Here is a 22926-nt window from a genome sequence, read left to right as displayed (position 1 = left end):
CTAGGCAGTTCATGCATGTTTCAGAGAACCTTTAATAGGCAGGTAAATGCATTACAAAGAATTGGTGGTCGGTGCTTTAGTCTATGGTAGTATGTGGTCCATAAATTTCCTAAAAATAATTTATTAAGACTTTTACACCCCCAAATAATAGGCCGAATTGTTACTTCACTACTTTACTGATACCGTATTATGCCTTTTTTGCCTGTACACTCTTGTGTTTTGGGGGCTACTAAAGGCAAAGACCTTCTTCTAATTTAACAGGCTTTGTTTTAAGCTGTCCATAACTCATTCATGACCCTGAGGCGCGGTATTCTGCCGGGATGGATTTTGCTAGATCTGCTCCGAATCGGCAGTTTGTTCCTCGTATTCAGTTTTACACCGAGCCTCCCACAGATACGATAGAATTAGAACAGCTAGAGCAGCTTGCTATTGAGCGCCTCAAAGTTCTGAAATGCGTTGAGGCTGTTGGTCAGGACTTTAGTCGTAGTAGCAAAGAATACGATGAGAGGTTGTCAGCTGAACTATCTAAGCTCGGCTCTTTGGGGAAGTCCTTCACTTTTACTTCAAATCAGCTTAAAAATATTGAAGAGGATATTCACAGAGATGTAGCATCGCATTTTATACTTCAGGTTTGCACTAATGCGTTATAAATGGCTGTTTATTTCTGCGTTTTTGTTTAGTGTATCACTGTCCTTATTTCCACACTGAGTTAGCTGTCGGACATTACACAGCATATTCAGGATGGGGTATTTGTGTCTTAAGCCTCCGGCAATGTCTTTTACCTTAAGACTTGTATGGTAAACTTTTCTCCATGATATTGATTCTCGAACTTACTGAAACAACTTTTAATTACTGTCAGATTGCTTACTGCCGCAGCGAAACAGTGCGCCGATGGTTCATTCAACAGGAGTCGGACCTCTTTCGTTACCGGTTCAATCTAGAACGATCCTCATCAGGCCATACTTCCGAAGCCCTCAGCGCGTTTCTTTGTGCCAACAACCTTCATTTTGCATCTGTCAGTTCAGAAGAGTCGTTGCGTCTTCGAGACCAACTGGATGCTGGGACCGCCATCTATGGTGTCAGCGCAGAGCATTCTACTTTCTATAAAGTATGCTTTTCCAAAGGTTTTTTTGTCATTCTAAGGTGATTTCTGTGTTGATAATTCTTTGTTCAGGTCCACTTCACTGAGGTTCTAGACCTTGTTCGTAGACGCCAGGTCTTCCTCAAATCCGGCTACGCCTACGTCCCAGACGTTGAGTTGGTTACCCTTGTAGTGACTCGCTTCCGCGCCTCTCTCTCCCACAGTCTCTCTCGTCTGGGTCTTGCTCTTGTTCCCCGCCTGGCAGACGAGGGCGCACGACTGTTACCTCTCCTTACAAGTCTCTCCAAACGCTACCTCGGAGAGGACGACTTCGGGATGAAGCCTGTGTTTGGCACCGTCTCTGCCAGCCAGGTGAACGAGTTGGCTCGAGTACCCGGTCTTTTTCCACCCTGCATGTCGTGTCTGCATAACGCTTTGGCTGCCAATCATCATCTTCGTCACTGGGGTCGTATGCAGTACGGCCTCTTTCTAAAAGTATGTTTACAAGTTCAGTAAAATCGAAGAACGAATTTTATTATCCCTTGCTTCAAATTTAGTGTTGTGGTTGCTCGGTGTGGTACTAGGTCATGCAAGGTAGTACCAGAAAATGGAAAATAATGCTTTCTCGACTTTTCGATAATGGGCGAATGATCTTTTTTAGACTAGCATTGGCATTAGGGGCTAAAATATTGAAACTATTCCAACTGCTTTAAGCGGAGTATTAGATCATACAAATAAATAATACTAAGCAGGAATAAGTTGGTTCTTCAAGGTCTGGGTCCATACATGGTCTTATGATTCTTTTTTTGTAAAACTAGTTGTAATTTTACTCATTGAAGTGATTTATTGAAGAAATGTAATCGCTAGTTTTTCGGCGAGGTATGGACATTAATTTAGCTGCTCCTTGATTACTGTGTTGTAGCTACTTCGAGAAATTCTAGGTACCACAATAAGTAGTTTAAATGGATGAAGTAAGTACTTTCTAAAATTTAATGTGTTGTTCATAAGGTCTTTTGCATATATAACATTGAGAGAATATTAGTAATCTTTATGCTTCTTTGAAAGGAGGGACAGTGAGCCTCAACCTCTGTTTTGTAATCGTTCTAAGGTACTTTAGCTGTAATAAAAGTAATCACCAGTGGAAATGCACGGCGAAGAAAGTCTTTAGTTGTTCATCGGAATAAGACAGTTGATTTGATAATATTTTCAATAAAATTTCGAATGTGATTTGGTTGCTTTAAGTGATATTTTTATGAAAAGGGAATCCTTTTATTGTTTCTTCCTTTGAGGACGGTAACTATCAGTGATCATGAAGCTCTTTTCGTGGAGCTAAAATGGGGTACCACCAATCAATATGTTTTTTTAGAAGAGCTTGCTGTTGGTCCCATAGAACACTGCGGTTAAATTAGTATCCCCGTTCAATCGCTCTGTTGAATTTCCTTACATGTTGCTGGATTATAAACATAGTTTTATGAATTGTAATGAGAGAATACCTGAATGAAGGGAAGAGTAGCTTTTTGTTCATTGAACTTGAGAGGCTAACGTATCCATCGTTTGATACTGGTGTTAACTTGTTACTTGTTGTTGACAATTATTTTCAGGGACTGGGTTTATCAGTGGATGAAGCGCTGAAATTTTGGCGAAGCTCGTTTGCACCGAAGGTAGATTCGGACCAATTCGCAAAGCAGTACTCCTACAGCATACGCCACAACTATGGCAAGGAGGGAAAGCGAGCTGACTATACTCCCTACTCCTGTATGAAGGCAAGTTAGAAAAAAAGTAGCGCAATTTTTTTGTTTATCAATATTGGTAGTTCCGTCCGTGTGAGATGTATCAGGTCCGAAAAGCTCACCTCTTGTATCATCTCTTCTGTTTTGCAGATCATTTCCTTTAGTCAGCCAGGTGTGGGAGAATTCCACGGTTGTCCATTCCGTCACTTGGATTTGGATTTACTGAATCAACGTCTATCTATCGGTGGCAAATTGACCTCTGATCAAGTTGAGGCGGTCGTCAAACGAGCCAAGGACAATCAGTACCAACTGGCTTGCAGAGAGTTCTTTAAGGTACCTTGTCTTTAACATACTATTTAATTCGATATAATCGAGTGTCAGTATGTCGAGATGCTAGAACTTGAGTCTTTTTGATGAAACAGTCGATCAAAAAATCACGTAGTCATGCTGTAGGCCATGCATCCAGAGTTATCACCAGAAGACGCAGCTTCTGTGGTGATTAACCACCCAAATCAATTCTACGAGTTGGCTCAGAAGGCCAGCAAGGGGATTCCGCTGTCATCAAGTGGAGAGTCAGGAGCCGCTAATCAGCGCACCAACGGTACGAAGTGGCGCGCCATGAAGGTTCCATTAAATGACTCTCAGCTGACGAATCAGAGCCAATCTGCTCTCGACGATACCAGCATTGATGAAGAACTTTCGAGAATTGATTCTACTCTGTTGGAATACTCGGATATGGACTTTTGACTCCAAAACGTGTATTTTCTAATCTGTAATTAAATGTCCATTTTGAACGCTTTTGGGGATTGATTCGAATAGTTTTTTGGGGAATTTGTCTCACGAATTTTGTGATAAGAGTACATGTGAAAAATGCATATCTACCATTCAACCACGGTAGCGTGATTGAAATAGCTGCCAAATATACTTGTTTGTTTAATCATGTGGAATGGATTTGATTGTACAAATATTTTTGATTACCTACTTGACGGATGCCTGATGCTTTTCTTTGACATTTACCTACTTAGGCCAAGTTCTAATTCGACTATCTTACATCATACTAGAGCATTGCTGCACTGAAACTTGATAGGGCCTTTTTGACACCCAAATGCTTAAATACTCAGATCAGACCGAATTCTTGCCATTTGGTTTTACGAATGGCCACCATGTTCCTTTAGTAAGTCAACTGCCTATTAAATTGAGTAGACCTGTCGGTGTGGTGGGTATGTTTTTGGGGGAACTCGCCCCATAGATACCTTGATTACACAAGGGAGCGTCTAATTCCGACCTATCGGCATTATACAAATGCCTTTTTACTCGGGGCACATTCACTAGTGCTGGGAGTCTGTTCATCGGTGTCTCCCTCATCTAGGCAGTTAGTAAACTTCCCACTAGATCTCCGACTAGATTACACTCCATTAGGCGTTTTGTCGGCACTTCGTTAGGCGTATCTCAGGAGCTCATTGACTCACCGCCTGCATAACACTCTACTCCGACCCTCTCACCTGATTGGTCAGTAGTCCGGCCAATTGACAGTCTGATTGGTTAGCAGTCTGATCGATTGATATCGGATAAACTAATCATTTTATAAAGCGGCCGAGTCGCCAATTCACCCTGCATCCAGTCAAGTGCTATGTTAAACGCCTATGGGATGTATTTGATATTTTTACTTACTACTCTATTGGTACAAAGAACTGCCTCCTTTAACACCTATGTTTGCCCTGAAGAGGTTGCCAACGGAATCCCCTTCGATATATACGGCAGTCCCCTCTTCCCCGTCGCTCTGCATAATAACTACCCCGATGAGGTTTTAACACCATTCTGGGCGAATGTTTCTGGCAAATGGATGAATAACCTCTTGGAAGCACTGGCCACCCCTGATGTGTCTGACTGTCTCTTTGACGACCTGCCCGAGTGCGAAAGCACCTTTACGGAGGCAATGGAAAGGCTCTTTCCTCTCTACGAATTTCCACAGATATCAAATCACCTGGTGAAAAAGGTGCGTGGTAAGAAGTGGGGCAGTCCAAAGCTCTACGATTTCAGGAACGCGACGCTGGTAATGATCAGGCGAACACTATTGATCCGTTGCGTCTATTGGTGTCATGCGATTTTGCGTCTGCCCACTGAGATACGTCCAATGATGCTGGAGATGTGTCCGAACCCCTGTAATCAGGCCAAGGTTTGTTCGGGGACGGGAGACGTCTATGGGACATGTCGGATGACTGAGGAAGGCTTTTTTTCGCACCAGTACCAATGCGATTGCAAGAAGAATTATGTCTGGATTCCTGCCGTGCAGGGCTGCATACCAGACAATCCTTGTGAAAGACAAGAGGCACCGGTGTGCCATCCGAACGGAACGTTGTTGTGTTCATATGACCCTGACTTGAATGTGAGTAATGGCACATTTAAAGTCGTCTTCATTTCTATCAATTAAGCTTGTATTTGCAGTTTGAAAACAAAACAGCAAAAGGTTCAGTTTGTCCAATGCTTTAGTTGGTATTTCGAACATATCGCTCAGTTAAAATATGCATATGGTTGCACCAATAAAATCATGGTTTCATGCTTTTTGGAGAAAAATATTCACGCCTACCATGCATGAATGCCTCAATCAATCACATTCTCTACTCTTATACATTACCACCCAGGAGGTATCCTGCCTCTGCAGCCCCGAGTACATGGGCGAGAACTGTTCAACTCCCGCCAATGCCTGTGAGGATTTAATTCGCAATCCTTTGCTGCCAAACGGGGGACTCCTAGCCGCGGGTAATCGAGCCTGCAACGTCAACAACGATGGTAATCGTTGCTTGCCTGCACTTGATCCTGATCTGGGCCCCATCTACTCCTGCGTCTGTGCGGCGGGCCGATGGACTGGGGATATCAGTCTGGGCTACGACAACTGTCTGAAGAAGGTGACCAAGTGTGATCAGATCATCTGCATTAAGGGAGAATGTGTTGATAGCCGTGATGGCAAGGAGGTTAGCCTACGATGACAAAATACTAATAAAATCATTTCAGTTTGGTATGGATAGAAATGTGACTGGCATATTTTAGCCGTTTTGTTAGTTTTAATAAAACATTTGTCTGATTGATACCAAATTTCGTAAGTGAATAATTGTGATTCTCCCAACTTGAATACTTTTCTGATTTCTTTGATTACTCTTCTTGCATGGTTTACATTTAAGTGTCGGTCATTTTGAGCTCTTATTACTATTGTATTAAACTAGTCCTGGGTTTGGGGCTCTCGTACTCCGTAATATTACCACACAAAAATGTTTCACTTGATTTTGCAAAGTTTGGAATTTTAAAATGGATCCCGGTTAATTCAAAATTTTGACCATTATCACGTTTGCAAAGGAGAATGGGGGCTATCTTGAGTCTTGTGAGCCTTAGTGTCCAACTTATAAGGACTTTAAGGCAGAGAAACGAACGGCTTTCTATCTTACAGTGAACGGAAAAGGTGTTTAAATACTAATGTAGATTTTGCCGTTGCAAGATCCCCCGCTCTACATCCGTTTGAAAACCTGAAGGAAACTCTACTGATTTATGTGCAGCCTATGAATTTCGAGGCAGTTGAACCAGCTAAGTTCCATGTACTCGTGAGAAGGGGAGGGACTCGGGAGTTCAGATACTATCTACTTCAAATGTTAGACCCAAGCAATTCGTTACACTTTTGGTTCCCATTGCAGACTCAACTCTGAGATCGACTTGTGTCTGTGAAAAATTCTCAAGATTTGCTGCAAATCCTAATTATCAATAACTTTAAATGCTCTGTGAATGGCATCAGGACATAAAGGTCACTGGAACAGTTGAACTGGTGATTTTACACATCTACTCGAAAAGGCTGGAATGCGAACGGAAGTGGGAGTTAAAAAGTGGAACCAATCTTGACAAAGAGGCAGCAGATCTAAATGTAACAAAACGAAGTAATTTGTTTTGAAGCGTTCCTACTTATTCAGTCGGTTTCGACATGTCATAAATACAATGGACTAGGGAATATGCTCTGTCACAAAAGGATGCTGAACAAGAAACTCGAATTTCTGACTCCAATTTCACTTGTGTTTACTACTGACTTCGCTTATCCATCCGGCCACACTGCGCAGAACTGCCCAATTAACAGGCAGCATTGATTTTCCCGTTTCTTTAACATTACTAAATGCCTCAAATCTGTTGTAGATATTAGACTCTGCCGCTTCTATGAGAGACAGTACGGTACAGTCTTTGAAAATTTGGGGCTCTCACGAACTTTTTACTGACTTCTACCTTAAAACTAGCTATTGTCAGTATTCGAGTGTTGATCATAGTCACTCGATCACTGATTTGAAGTGTACAGAACTTTTGAAAATTTCTATCTCCCCATTTTCTGCTGCTATTAAACTCAAACTTTTTAGTTTATTAAAGGCACCTGGTGGGGCTAATGTATGGTTCTTAGTTATTTATGAAAAGAAGATTTTATTCGGTAGAGTTTCTACAAACCCCTTGAAAAAGTAATGGATTTACTAGTGAAGGGAGGTATAATTACAGCTGCCCAATCATCACTTTCGACAACGGTTATTGTCACTCTGCCTAAAAATGTCAAAAAGGCTAGTCGGTTTTGCTGTTTATAGCACAATCCTCAACAAGTTCCTGCCATGACGAAGTTGTCGGAGTTGAGCTAAAAGGTACTCTGTGACAACCACACGATTTGCTTTTTTCCTCTTAGCTTGGCTTAAAAAGTGCTTAGCTACAAATCCCACTTGCTGTTGCTTTGAGAGCTCAAATTACGATTACCACTCCATTTAGACTCTTTTACTGGAATTTTTTCTCTTTTGACTCAAATGATTTACCCGCCACCTTTCAGAATGTGGTGAAATTTTTCACTACCAATTTGGAAGAAGTTGCCATTGATCAAGATACTTTTGGTGTTCATGCCTCTACCATGCAACCTAATGATTCGCGACTCTGTGCATTGCTTTTGACTCAACACATCAAAGCACATTAATAGCGCCTCGAAGATTTTGTGTTCTGAGTTTTTTATAGATGAAAACGGCTAGAAGTCAGATCTTGGTCGCCTTTCCTCACTCTTTAAAATTCTCTTTCCAAAAACTTTCATTGCATTTTGCACTCGATGAACTCTCTTCGATACTATCCTCGTTGCATCCTCTACTGTGCTGAGCTAACAAATCAGTTTTTCGATCTACATATTCACATCTTCACAGCGTGAAGTTACAGTTCCTTTGAATCTTCTTGCTTCCAAAACTGCTCTGGTTTCTCTTTCTCCGGAGTTACTAGCATTCTTGATCATAGATGGTGTTGTGGCCTTTCAAGACGTCTTAGCTCAGTTAAAGGAAACTACGTTCAAATGAGTAAGGAGCCAATACCTCTGTATTAGGCGGTTAATAGGCGCAACTTGTGCTTGTTCGATGAACATTTCACCACTGTCATTGCCTATAAATTTCTGAACGTCGGTAGGAGAATCCTCTACTGCAATGGCTCAACAGTAAGTTATTGCAATTTTACAGTGTCTAACACTGCAGTGCCAAGTTAATTCCCTATACTGGCTCTTTATCTCTACGTGCGGCTTCCAAGGTGACTACCTCTGATTGACTTTTTATAATCATTACTGATTCAATGAGATAAAATTCTTATGCATGTGAATGTTTTGCCACTATTGAATTCGTTACAGGAACGCTTGATATGAGACGCACAAAGAAGGTTTCCAGATTATTATAAAAGCAGTGATGAACCTTCGGTTATTCCTACTGAAGTTTTGCCTAGAAGATCGAATTTGTTGTCCATTCTGCATTAGGATGCTCAGTCTTGAAGGACTAACATTTTGACAGTTTAAGTTCTCGCGGAGATGAATTCCCTAACTCGTTTTAATTCCTAGCAGCTTTATCCTAACGGTGATGTCTACGAGGTCTGCAGAAATTATGTCTAGTGTTTGCACAAGATTGATTTGAGACTGTCGCATTGGAAGCCTTGGCCAAAGACGTTTGAGACTTGGCAATACATACATTCTGACTAACACCGACCATTCCTGAAAAAAAATACCAATTCGTAGATTTTTCCTGATTCCTCACCCTTGCCAGAGTATTGCTTCGCTACTTCAAAAACACTCTCAGAGCATTCAAGGAAACTTTTAGCCAAAGTAAGAACGTGGCTGTATTTCATCAGCTATCAACATCTCACAGAGTCTGGATTTCTGCAATCCAACGACGGAGATGAAAATTTCATCCATATTCCTAAGAGCACCATCATAACTGTTAATCTGTGTAACATTTTGAAACCGAAATTTAGTGTGAACAACTTTTCGAATCAGTTCTTGGGACAAGAATACTTGGCCTATACTAAGTGGGAGCCTTATACTTCAAAAGGAATGACCTCAGACTACCGAAGGAGATTAGTCTCAGCAGTGAAAGTATTTGCATGTGTCAGCTTCTAGATTTCAGCAATTGTTCCATCCGCCGAAGGCATTGACCAAATTGTGCATAATCTACCCACTGCACTTGAAAACCCACTCTCACCCATTCTACCAAACCCATGAATCTATAACTGTCCTTCGGCCGTCGAATCAACTTCCAAAATCTTCGACAAGCTTTTTTTCACTTTATTTTCTCATTTTCATGCTTCAGACTTCTTAGCTGTCGGTTACTGCTACCTCATTATCCAAACCTCTTCATTTCTCTTCGAATGAAGGCGGTGTGTGTGTGCAAGGAGGGCTACGATTCACCAATGTGCGCGACGTGGACGGGTGTGTGGAGCACATGGACGCCCTGGGGCCGCTGTCTGCCAGCCTGCGGTGTGGAGCGCTGGGCCATTCGCACCCGACGCTGCCTTGTAGCAGAGCGCTTTGGCGCGAATTCCGAGCACATTGATTGCCGCGGGCCCAGCGCCGAATTTACCCTCTGTGATCCCCACTCCTGTGCTCGTAGGTCATCTGTGATTGAGCGGCTGGTACTTGGGGGGATACCATGAATTGGTGCATTAGACTATCTAGCCTCATCTTCGGTCCAATGATTTTATAGACGTACCAGCTCTTAAAAAACCGATTTCACATCGTGAACTACCCTCATTAACTTGGTTCACATGAGTTTGTACCTATGACTCGTGATGAGCACCTATTCTCAGCTTGCTTATACACTGTCAAGACTTGGCGACCTTGGTACACTCACAAAGATAGCTGCTTCACCAGAAATCTTCGCGATTTTAAAGCTTTACAATGTACTGTTTCAGCATTCAACCACCAAACATATTTAATCGCCCTGACCTTACAAATATAACCGCAGATTGGTCTTTACTCTCAATACAAAAATCAGTTTGCCCTCTAAGTGGTTACAAAAGTTAACGCCAAGATTTGAGTTCTATTTTAATTACCCAACGACCAACGGTCCTAAAAAGAGCTATGAATATTCCATCTTTCTTCAGCTGAGGAAGGTGTAACCCTAATCCAGTACTTTGAAATTCGGGAACACGCTCTCCAGGCAGTGTTTGTGCTTGCAGCCGTGACTGCCGCGCTCCTGGCGCTCTGCTGGAGGTGCTCTTTTCACACCAAATTGGCCCTCCGAATGAGGCGGATGTTCCGAAAGCCCCATGCGCCATAAAAACTCCGATTTCACAATCGACTGAATTAACAGTTCACCGTTTCCGTCCCAATCGTTTCTTCTTCCTCCCTGACCTCATCTGGATGTTATAAAAGCCTCACGAGCTATAACAATTTCAAGCTTTTCTCCGTTCACACAAAGAACATATCTCACTCTTTTATTGGAGCAATTTTTAGTACAGATGTTGAAATGCTGCAGTTGGTTTGACATCTTTTACAAAAAGACAAATGTACGAATTCGAAACTTCCTATCTAGCTATGGATATGATGAATGAACCAGCTTAAAGGCGAAAGCAACAAGATCACAGATTTAATGTAGTAAGAAGAAAATATTCTCCCTTGTTCTTAATGAAGATTGATAGAAATCAGTAAACACATAGATGCCGCTGATGCTAAAAAGTTGCTAACATCATTTGATGATTCAGAAAACAACAAACACTAGACGGGGAGCAACGGCATCTACGCCAAAAAAGTGAAGATTTCTCATAAGCAAGCGACAAACTAACCACTTCAAGGTACAACATGTATTAAGAGATAACAAAGAATATTCATTCGTGCTTCTTCGCAAGGAATGGCAACAGGGACACTTGATGAACACAAAACCTTATACAACTCAGTGAGCGTGAGTTAAAAAGAATACACTTCACTAAGTGGTGAGTCATTGTGTACTAAAATATACTGTTCTAAAGTTTCAAAAAAATAGTTTTAAACATTGTCGGGAGTTAAATATCTCTCCGAGACTAAAGTAAAATATCGCAATGGCAGCCTACAAGAAGAAGCGAATGCTTACGAATAATAACAGGTATGACCGTGATTTGGAAAGATGTCAAATGACGAGTAAAACACTAGATGTACCAAAGCTTACCAAGTATCTATCGAAAAAGTATAAAATACTTTTCAAATGTTAAGAAAATGTCAATCAAAGTCCGAAATACACACAACGTTTATCTACAATGCAGTCACAGAGAAAGACGGCGTGCCAATCAGGTGTAAATGACACCTAGTAGGCTCTGACGCCAGGAAACTTCCTCAAAAATTGTTGGGACCATCCCCAATCGGGACTCCTTTGAACCAGCAAGAATGTCTCTCGTCGGTGTCGGCGGAAGAGACACACCTCGTTCCTCCAGTTCTCTAACCAGATGGTCACCCAGAAAACGTCGACTAACGCTTGAAGACAGAAGCGTCGCCAGATTGAGAGGATCCTCCTTATCTTCGGTGATCTCCTAAAAAACCATTATTAGGTAATTCCAGAGCACTATTGCTTCGGAAATTTGACTCAATAACTGATCGGGGTTAGCGATCAAAACCATAGAATACGAGGAGTGATTTAGGTAATCACATTCACAGTCGACTAAATTAACAACTCACCGTTTCAATTTTAATTGTTTCTACTTCATCTGGACTATTCTCCGTGATCCTTTGCCACTGCGTGGAAAGACTTGATTCCAACAACTGCTTTGGTTTGAGTGCAGCGGAGGACACAGCCAGGTGAAGCGCACCGCTGTCCTCTGTCAGAATATCCGAGAAATCGATCTCCCTCTCACCCCAGGTCTCCAGCTCTTGCTCCCTCTCTTGTAAACGCTCCGAGAGGTTAGAAAGAAACCTATCGAAACGACTATCCCCTTCTTCAACGGACTTTTGTATCTTATTGCTGCCATCTGTCTGCAAGGTAGCTGTGGTCGTCTTTACATGATCAGGAGACCGTTGTAATTTAAGCTGCTGTTCCTGCGATTTTTGAACTTGGTTTTGTGACTGTGACTGTTGTAGCTGAGATGTGGTTAATTTATTCTTTTGGTCAGCCGGCAAAAGCATCGACCGTTTTGCCATTTCACCGGACAGGATACTTACTGGGAGCACCTCCTCCAACTCTGTGTCTGAAGTCGCCTCTTTGAGTAATGGTTCCAGAAGGGTGCTCACGAAAGGGTTTAAATGCTGTTTAACAGATGACGACGATCTATTCTCACCGTAAGATAGAGTGACCAGTGATTGGGAGTGTTGAGACTCACTTCGGCGCTAAAGTGAAACAAGAGAAAACATCCCAAAACAAAAAGTAATGTATTATAGATTCGTGGTGTATGATAAAGTACCCTGGCTCGCTTGGACCTCTTTTCTTGGCTTCGATTTGAACGACGACGACTTCCTCGCTCATCGACATATTTTCGATTAAAAGATCTCCTTTCCGCTACCATTACCTCTTCCTCCTCCCCTTCCAATGATCGCCTCCGATGATCCCTCCGGTATCGTTCCTTTTCTTGACGTTCCCCCTCCTCCTCCGCAGCCACTATCTCATTCTTAACTCTCCCCTCCGGCTTGTAATCACTGCCACGGCGTAACGAATACTCACCAGCTTCATCGGTGTCAACACTGTCTACTGCCACTCCCTCCGCCACCACCACCTCGCATGCCAGACGGCGACGCTTACGCTCCGAGTGATGTTTCTCTTCGCGCACCCGCCCAGACCTGCCAAAACTAGCCATCTCACGGTCCCTGCGCCGGACATATTTGTGACTGAGGTGGTGACTATGGCGGTGCCGACTGTGGCGAGCAGAAGGTGAACGCTCGGAGGAGGATGGGGTTGGAGACTCACGGGGAGACACTGGAGACATATCCTCATCAAAGCGCCTTTTTTCTGGGCTAAAATGCAAACAGATATTAAAGGAAGGCAGCCCCGAATGTGCGTTTGAAGTGAAGAGTTACATTGAGTTAGACCACAAAATCGAGCAGAAAAGTAAGCTCACGTTTGTCTTCGAGACCCATCAGGACGACGACTCACTTTGGTTTGCAATCGTGGAGAGGAACGCCCATTAGATTCTGACATTCTGATGCGGGGTATAAAAAAGACAACTTCAGCATCCGATCTGAGATGTACGCTTGCATGTGAAAAAAGTGCATATAATTAAATTGAATAAGCATTAAATGAAAAGGATCGAGCATTAGTGTCCATAAAGAGCTAAGATTACAAAAGGACCAAAGCATTTAACCCCCGGAATACCTTCAAATTATTTGGAGAATATAAAGTGCAGGTCTACATAAGTTACATGACTACCAGTGACAAGGATCAGTGAAATTCACAGCCATGGAATAAACACGTAAAAATAGAATAAGTTGGCATAAATGATCATGATGCGGGAAGAAATATCTTTTTACGGTGGAAATTGTTTTATTACGGATTGTGCGCCGAAATGGAGGACAATAAGATCCATTTGGTACGACTAGGAGCCCTCAAATAAGTAATATACAAATCAAGCTCCACTTTTCGAGGTAAAAATTTATATGACAAACTACCTTAGTAACCCACACAACTTATTTTGACAAATGTTGGTCGGAAGTGGGTGCAAGGAATTAACAAGCTCATGTTTGGCTTTTGCCAACGACGAATCCGGAAAATGTTACATTGCAACCAACATATCAATAAGAGAATCATGAGTACGAAACCAGTACGACGCGTATGCGCTTTGCTCTCATACAACTCGATGATCAATGTTGATGACAGTTTGGAATTAGTAAAACACTGGCCTAAAGACCCGCACTAAAATTGCACGAAACAACAATCGTGCTCAGAGTTAAAGCACTATAACTCACTTATATCTACTCAGTATATAAAATAACAAAAGCATGTACACATTAGGCATGATTTACGCCGCGGGGTTCACATCCATTAAGCCAGGGATGAAAATCATGGGATACAAGTACAATAATGCGACCACTATAGCATGCAATCTTTGTGAAAAGCGCTCAGCAGGTACCAGATGAATTCTAATGTATGAAAATAATAGAACACAACAAGCATTGGTGATGGCCCGCCGCCCAACCAGCTTTGAAATGGCATTGTGAAATTGAAGGTTAAAACAATTTAAGCCATCTAAGAAATGTTCATTTAGCTTATAGTTCATGTCTAACACATTGAACAGGGAGACTTGATTTAATGTTTTGTTACCAGATGGTAAATCAATTTATGTAATCCTTCATATGGGTCTGCGTAATCTATTTGTATGCTCTATTGCGTAGTTTGGTTGAGTATTAAAAATCTGTAAATCCCACATTAGTAAAAATGCTTGCATTTGAGATTGTAATAAAACTTCTGCTTATAAAAGGTGCAACACTTCAGAACTTCTGAGAAGGCGGAAATAGACACAATGCTAGGGCAGAATATATTGTAATACATATATTGTTTGCGTGTTTCCTTTCAGAGAGGGGGCGGGCACATGAATCGAACAAGGTACAATGGTGTAGTCAAAAGTGGCTCTTTAAACAAACCGACCGCTAAACAAATAAAACCAATTCATTTTGTACTTACTGAAGGCATTAGGGCTACCTACATGCCTTGGAGGCCAGCATAGCCAGAAAATGTACAATGGCAAAGACAACGCAATCCTTTACCAGAACTGACCATTAAACAAACGTCTAACGTATTCTAAAAGAATGAACAATACTTGTCGCTTTGAACCTTATAAATTTGTAACGTATATTCGTATTTTCTAGAACGTCACTTATTTTGCAATACTTTGGCTCACTTAATTTGCCCGCAAGTGTGTCTCATTCTTTAATATTTTTGATCTTATGTCGAGTAGTCTTTGAGTTATACGTCAAGCACACACCCTCTCTGATCGCTTAAAATGCGTATCTCTGCCATCTCCTGTGAACTACTAAACTGTGGTCTAAAATTGACTGCTTAGCGCAAACTTAATGAATGGGGTGGATCGCAGGTGCATTTATGAATTGCCACATATACAACCCACCCAAGTGAACGACTATCCCATACTTCCATAACATTTACTGATCTCTCACTAACGAGCAAAATCAAACGCAGGCATTCACAAAATTTATTAAGAATAGTACTTTGGTTAAATTTGCGGGACACTTCATTCTCGTGTTCGAAGTTGGGTTGGGGAATAGAGAATAGGGTAGGTAGAGGAAGTGGGAAAGTATGGTCTTGGAGCAAACAAGGGGGCGAGAAAACAAAATGCAACAAATTTGGCTGGGACTTCAATACCGTCTTAAACTTTTTTTTCTGAGTCACAATAGTCCTTTGTTAATCAGGAAGAAACAAAAAAGGAGGCTCACACAAAAAACGCACGAGATAAACAACTTTGACCGATCTCCAAAAGTCTAGTAATTTATCCGAAAACAAAAATGCTATTGAAAATTAGTTAGTAGAAATTATAAAAGCTGTCACCCACTCCGTATCAGGGGCACCATGTTGCTTTTCGGTATAGTTGCGGACATTTGCGCCGTTGTAAACGAAGAAAAAAATAGAAGAGAGTATATATATGCATGTAAACCTCTACGAGATTACGTAAAAAAGCAACAATTTTGTTGACTAATTAGCTTTACAAACTCCATTAGTCGTCTCCCTGTGTAACCGGCTGTGTTTGAATGGACGGATGATCTCCCAGTCCAATACAAACAGGAGGAGGAGAAGGAGGTATCAATAGAACGTTTTCAGTTTTTGGCTTCGAGCTTCGTTGAAGAAAAAATAAGATCAAGGAAACTAAAATGCAGGTTGCTTAGGAAGCGGTTGCGACGGCTGCGTTGGACAAGAAGTACCCGTGGAAGTCACGCCCTCAATAGGGCCATAGTCACCACCACCACCTCCACTAATGTCAGAAGCAACGACGCCGTTCGATTTTCCAGGGGTTTGGTTTATGTAGCCAGCGCCCGATTCTTCATAGGGCCTACGCAGTGGTGCATGGAGCGCACCTGCATGTTGATTGAGCTGCTCTATTGTGATTGTATTCTCAATCACTGCGGCCGCATAATTGGCGTTCATTTGGTCACCGGAGATGGAAACCACCCGGCTTTGCAGGCCGGAGACAAAGACACACTTTGGAGAGACTTGAATAAGCGTGTTAGTCTGTGTCTGAAGGTCCAATAACAGGCGGCCATGAGGTCCGGAGATTCGACCAATCAGACTCTCTGGAACCTAAAAGTAGAAATGCTCAAAATGAGAAAATTTACGTTTGGTAGCTCTTTGGGAGCCCGTTATGCCTAGGTGGGCCAGAAATAGTCGGATTTTGTTGACAATCAGCAAATAATGCAACAGTTGCAAAGTCTTTCAAACTGAATGCCTTTAAGCACTCTTGGGCCTGAATCAACGCACTTGCACAAGATCAAATAAAAATTAATTTTATTGAAATGAAGAGCATTAACAAAATAAGCTCGCGAAGGGGGTGTTTTGGCGATCCTAGTCCCAAAAGTCTTATTGAAAGTCAATTAATAATGGATGAATGGTTCCTGCCATGCTGAGTCAGTCGTCCGCAAAAAAAGGTGAAGGCAGTGCATTTTCAAAAAGATACGACTGTTAAAGAGCGCATGTGTTCAGAGATGAATAATGCGGCCAAAGCGTCCACAATGTCAATTTGCTACAAAGAAGCCTACAGTAAATTCTACCACAAATCACAACTACAGGGTTAAATTGTAATGCTTGATCAACTCTGAATATAATTGGGCGGGCACTTAAGGATCTGCAAATTGTACTTTTTTTCAACGGCATGGCCTCCAGGCCGTGAAAACGGTCTCAGCTCTTCCGTACCATCAGTACCATCTTTTCTGCTATACCGCTATGACTTCTTGCGACTTCAGAAAGACTCCAGACGCTACACAGTGATTTGTTTTAAACTTTCATTGTTCTGCATTTAATCATTGACTGAAATTTCAGCTTCATCATGAAGTGATAAAAGTATGCAAATGGTCAGCTCTAGCAGAGTGCGCAAATGATCGGAAGATTTGGCTTAATCCTACACTTCATGAAAAGTAATCGAGCTAAGTTAAGGGCTAGATGCGGTTTCCTTAACATTTACCAAGATTTCCTTTGTGTAGAGCAGTCCACTCGTCCCGCCAACCGAGGACCGAAGTAGCTGAGCACCGGCAGTAGGGGTAACAATGGCGTTAGAGTTAGCCATGGCCGTAGCACTGGCGTAAAGTCCCATTAGAGCGGCGGCCGAAGCAGTCAAGTAGGTGGGGGGCTGCTGTCCCGCCTCACTTTTGCTTTCCTCCCACAGCCCAGTCGGTGGAACCACTGCTGCAGCAACCTCTGTCTCAGTTCTGCTGCCGCCTCCCCCGCTGCGCTGTCCGGTGTCGAAAATGCTCAGCGCTTCAGCGCTCGATGCGGCTGCAGCGGCAGACGTAGAAGCGGAGGTGGTCCGCGAGTTTGCCGAAGCAACCGCAGCGAGAGCCGCTGCAGCATGAAGCGCAGGAGCGTCGGGAGTGGCGGAGGAGGGAGGCGAAGGACTTGCAAAGGCAGTAGTCTGTAGTGGCACAAAGGGACAGAGCTGTGCTGTGGCCGCTGTGGCCACCGGGGGATAGGCGGACGCACTGACAAACGCCCCTGCTCCGCGTCCTCCGAGGTACTGCGAGGTCATCCGCGCTTGTGGTCCTGCTGCCGCAGCTACTGCTGCTGCAGTTGAGGGCATGATCGAATCAAACATTGCTGCAGCTAAGGGGCAAACAACCTTTTCGACATCTTTGGTAGATAATTAATGCCTATTGCTAATGGGAACTGATCTGAATGTAGAATGAGCGTTTGAGACAAACCGGAACTTTTACTTTGGCATCTATGAAACGACATGCTGTCGTGACAATACTGCACGCAATAGGAAGCGTGTCACATTGCTGCTCGTAAGAATCAAAGCACGTGTCGTGGGCCAGTCCGATCCAGTCATCCTTAATCAAGACGACAAGCAACTGTGGTGGTACTCTCATGCATGAAACAGCGTAAAGTAAGGAACGAAGATTCTTGTTAAAGAAAGCGTAAAATCCGTAGATACCGACTTTTTAACAAATTTCATGTCCAGTTTTGCTGCGGTGAATCGCTCAACCACTCAAGCGGGCAAGCCATGCTTATAAACTACAACCGAGATCAACATAATTAGTCAAATCACCTGGTAAAAAGGTAGGATTTGAACAAAAAGATCCCAATGAATTTGCTGCAGCCGTTGCCAATGGCGACGCGGATGAGGCTTGATGCTGTTGTTGTTGATGATGTGGCTGATGGGGATAAGCATGAACCTGCGGATGATTGGCTGTAATGACTGCACCCGTAGCAGAGGCCAGCCCACTACCGCCACTACCTCCACTTCCACCACTCATGTGGAGGACGGCGTTCAACGCGGCGTTATGTTGCTGTTGTTGTTGCTGCTGATGTTGTTGCAGAGCGCTTATATAATCACCGCTGTTGACGAGTTGGAGAAGGAGAGCGGCATCCATGGGGTTAAGGGGAGTTGTGAGGGGACCCACAAGGTAGGGGTTAGCGGCAGCAGTAGCAGCGGTAGCTAGCGATGAAGCATCAGGTCGAAGGAGGAGGTTGCCCGTGTTCGCAGAGATGAATGGGAAGGCGTAGGGCGAACCCGTGGGATAGACGCTGGAGACTGGACCCCGGACGTCTGCGTAGGATAGATTGGGGCAAGAAGAGGACTGGGGATCGGAGGCAATCACAGCGAGGATGAGATCCATTGCGGCGCGCATTTGATGCAGCTCACCTACGGGGAAGGAAATACACCTGAAACGTTGGTTTTGACAAAAGCCGTGCTACAGAAAACCAGGATTGAATATGGTTTAAAGCTGGTTTGCCATTACAATTAAGTGGTCTTGACCTTTGACTTCATTAGTTATCACAACTTCTTCAAAAGGATATTAATTTTTACTAGCACCTTTGACACCTCGTGAACTTCAGTCTCCATGGTTTATATTTCCGTCTTGACGACATGGCTCCACATACATGTCGACTGGAAATACTTTGAACATCCCTTTCGGCTATACTCTCTGAGTTAGGTTTTAAAAGTCTTTCAATTGGAAGACATTTGTCTAAATAATCAGACGAAATACTGAGATATCTCCAACTTATTGGAACAGCGTTTTGACCATCGGTTCTATGAAGATCTTGTTTGTCAGTTTTATTCCATAATAAGGTATTTATAAAGGCGGTAATTTGAAATCCACAAGAGTAGGGGCTAATTCGATTACGAAATATGGAACCACGAGTTATCATCATCCCAGGTGTGGGAATTATGCCAAAAACTCTTTAAGACAATTACTCCCTGCAAACTTCTGCCTGTTACCAATACGCCCTCTCACGCAGCCCCATCAGATAATCAGTAAATCACACTTTGATAAGTGACCAGAAGAATTACGATTTCTGCGACTTATGGCGGTCAGCGACGGTGAGAAGCAGCAAAAATTACCCCGCCTCCCGAACGACCCGGCAAATTGAGGTAGACTGTTGGAGAATTTTAGCACACCAATGCAGTAGAGGACTTTGCCGGCTATTAATCATTTATCGTTTTGACTACCAAGCGGAACTCTTTGTGTCGAAAAAATTGAGAAATGACTCTATTTTAATACACACAGGCAATTGAAATTTCTTCATTCACTTTCAGAAGTAATAAAAAAGGTACTACGATTACTGAAAAGTCTTGTAAAGAGCACTGTCAATTGACCTCAGAGGCAAAGACGAGCACTTCGTCTTAACTGAAACAAATTACTCTTGATGGCTAGTTAAAGTTGATTGCTAATTGAAAGATGGAATTGTTTGTCGTGACAAGATGACTATAAATGGGTTTGTAACCTCTTTCCGGAATCTGTTGGCTTAATTTAATTCACTAAACAATAACGCCTGAACGACCCATCTTAGCTCGATTATTTTTTTTCTCCTATAAAGTATCCAATTATTAACCGATGTGCATCTATAAGGCAAAAAGAGCTCTTTAGCAAATTAGTAACCAACATAAAGGTCAAGTAAGATATGAACGCAACCGCAATGAGAATTAGTGGCTACAATGTGTTTGCCACCTCCGTCACATATATGTGACGCCCAAACTAATTAAAAAAGGCAAAAAAATAGAAAGGAGGCTCACAGCAAAAGCAGTTAATGCTCTATTAGTACAGTGAAATATCTGCTTGGCTGTATTGGTCTATTGCCCACCGGGATCTTGGCATCGAATGGACTAAAATAGTAACTTTAACAGTAATGTATGCACGCTCTTCTTCATGTTAATGTTCTAGCAGATGAAATTTGAACTACTTAAAAATATCGCAATAAAAAAATTGGCAAGAAAATGCCATTGTCTTAGTATTTACTTGTCAGGGAGGAAAGTAATGGCGACTTTCCAATTCAGCTCGGATACTTGCCTTGGATCCAGACAGCCCAACGGCGCATTTAGGATGGGATTAAGTCCCTGCTTGCACAGCGATTCTTGGAGGCGAATCAAGCAGTATGTCAATTCCAAAGAGTATTTTTATTTTAGAGAAACATAAAGAAATCTTGGGCATCTTTTTAGTGATTTAAAACGCACTTCAGAGTATACCTTACGGATAAACTGCCGCGGCCCTGTTCCCAAGTCATGGAGCTTGGTTATAACCGGAAAAACCCATCCATGCGATTGACGTGAAATCTGACTGATCGAGCCAAAAAAGGGGGCAGAAGAAGGAAACAACGTACCTGCAACAATTACGCATCTTTCAGGCAGGGAGAATTCGCGAGACTTTTGGGAGATCTGAACGTAGGCCTCTGATCGCTCTTTGATCTCCTGGATGTACGTACCATTCTTCCCGATTATCATGCCAGCAGTGCTATTAGGCACTAGAATCTTTACCTAACAAAGGCAAAGGAATGATATACATCCAAAACACGTGTCCCCGAGTAACGCTGTTGCGCCAGGCCAGTAAGTACTGTCAGCTGACAGTTAACATTTTGCAAGTGGGCCTTAACGGATTTCCTAAACCTTGAAACCATAACACCACAGTGAGATTATTCATCAGCTAACATTCATCTTTCGTAATGAATTTCCCCTGTTTTAGCCCCCATTAATAGCCACATCGGCTGATTTCTCTGTTATCCTCTAATTCAACTTGTTAAAGCATCGTAACTTTTCATAAGCTGCATAGGGCTTTATTAGGCAAAAGAAAAGATAAAAGTGTACTTAGATAAGGTGACAAGAGTGGCGGGAGTGAATGCCGGGGTGATTTAACAGAATGAAGACTGGTAAATTAGGGAACGCCACCACAGGTGGCGTGAGAATTCAACTGTCATTTGGAGCATGGAATGCGATGTGCTTGCAGGCAATTTTAAAATTTGACAGTAGTCACACGCGCCAACTTATTTCCTTGTCTTTTTCTGAGTAATTTGGTCAGAAAACTGCTAACACGAGGCTTACCCCTGGCGCCCACTGCTGGTATAGGAAGAAGCCTAGATAACAAAACGTCAGCATCTCACCATTCGCATGCTGTACAACGGATTGTTGCAGGTTTGGTACTATCCAAAGAACACTTTTTGGCATTTTTGTACTGATGAATGCGAAGGACTATCCAAGAGATTAATCACTTAAATGTACCCAAGTTGGCAGATGAGTGAGAGCCATTACACTGCACGTACAAAAGGAAAGCTAAACGCCAAATCTTTTGAGATTGCTAAATCATTTTTACTTTTCGTCGAATAACAGTATGCTCGAAATATAAAAAGGTAAAATTGCACAGCGTTATACTTATGAAAACTGAAACCATCAGTACATGCAAATAGCTACGGTATCCACACACGAATTAAACCTGCATTCAAAACCCGTTTCAAATAAATACATCATCGGTTGGTATGACTCTGTAATAGTACAAACTTTTGCATTCAAAAGCTGCTCTTTAGTGGAGGAAGAGGTCGTCCAACTGTTTTTAATAAAGGTGTACATAGTTTGGGAAGCAGACAAGAAGTAGGAGAGTGGAGTCGACGTGGCAATTCAAGTCGGTGGACGTACCCCAAGGTGATGTACAGGAATGCAGCAACCGAGAAAAGCCAACATGTAGTTCAAATCCGTCTGCTCATATCCTAACAGTGTTTTTTTTGATTTCAAGCATCACGTTTTTGATGTACCTTTGCTAAACCCTTTTGACGAGTAGAACATGCTCTAATGTCCCGAACGGGTGCCATAGAATCACATGGAACCCGTTCGTGACAAGACATTAGCGCACATCATTTTTAGGGTTTTATTCCAACGGAACAGCGTGACATTTTGGATTTGCAGCAAACGCATAAATACCTCCATTGTTTACTTCAACAGCTAGGCCAAGCTAATCTATATCAACGAGGACAGGCTAGAACTACGTGTCCAACTTCGACAACTCTTCTGCAAACATGACGAATGCTCCCGGATGACATTTCAGCTTACGATGTCTTCCATCATAGCCTCCAATTAATGGGGTCTATAAAAAATTCAAATATTTGCAGTTGTACTGCTTTGGTTCGGTTTCGCAGACATATAAGGCTCCACTATAGTGCCTCCGCTGGGCGGTATGGCCTCCAAGCCAAGCCAGTACTGTGCGTTGGTAATACGTATTTTGCTCTACGAATGCGTCTTTTTTATCTCCAGGGAAGACTCGAAGCGCTACATTAATGGCAGCGAAAAGCGAACCAAATGTCAAATGACAACCACCCTGGTCTCTACTAACGAACGCTAAATCTTAACGTGACGGAAGAAGAGCATCTACCGCTGATGCGAGGATCTATAAAGACTCCCAACAGTAGAGTGAAAATGATGTCGACCTTTGCCAATTACCCC

General features: G+C 42.6%; 2 protein-coding genes across 2 annotated transcripts; one reads left to right on the top strand and one right to left on the bottom strand. All coding sequences in view use genetic code 11, as the record gives it.

Annotated features, from left to right (window-relative positions):
- Nucleotides 1-320: 320 nt before the first annotated feature.
- On the top strand, nt 321-10480 carry EGR_01173 (DNA primase large subunit; the record flags this gene model as incomplete). The annotated part of the gene is given in 12 exon segments (XM_024490422.1): nt 321-629; nt 860-1108; nt 1175-1576; nt 2683-2848; nt 2984-3144; nt 3265-3530; nt 4501-5197; nt 5454-5783; nt 8177-8284; nt 9484-9715; nt 10213-10273; nt 10288-10480. The coding sequence occupies 12 exon segments, from the start codon at nt 321-323 to the stop codon at nt 10478-10480; spliced, it is 3174 nt and encodes a 1057-aa protein (XP_024355241.1).
- An 890-nt stretch (nt 10481-11370) lies between these two features.
- EGR_01172 (RNA-binding protein Nova-1) lies at nt 11371-21116 on the bottom strand (the record flags this gene model as incomplete). Its single annotated transcript, XM_024490421.1, has 9 exons — nt 11371-11610; nt 11756-12400; nt 12475-13021; nt 13126-13198; nt 15935-16310; nt 17188-17822; nt 18268-18864; nt 20823-20976; nt 21003-21116. 9 exons carry the CDS (start codon nt 21114-21116, stop codon nt 11371-11373), a joined length of 3381 nt encoding a protein of 1126 aa, XP_024355240.1.
- Nucleotides 21117-22926: the final 1810 nt, after the last annotated feature.

This window comes from Echinococcus granulosus (genome assembly GCF_000524195.1).
Source record: "Echinococcus granulosus chromosome Unknown EG_S00004, whole genome shotgun sequence".
NCBI classification, from domain to species: Eukaryota; Metazoa; Platyhelminthes; class Cestoda; order Cyclophyllidea; family Taeniidae; genus Echinococcus; species Echinococcus granulosus.
This window is presented reverse-complemented; position numbering and strand designations above follow the sequence as displayed.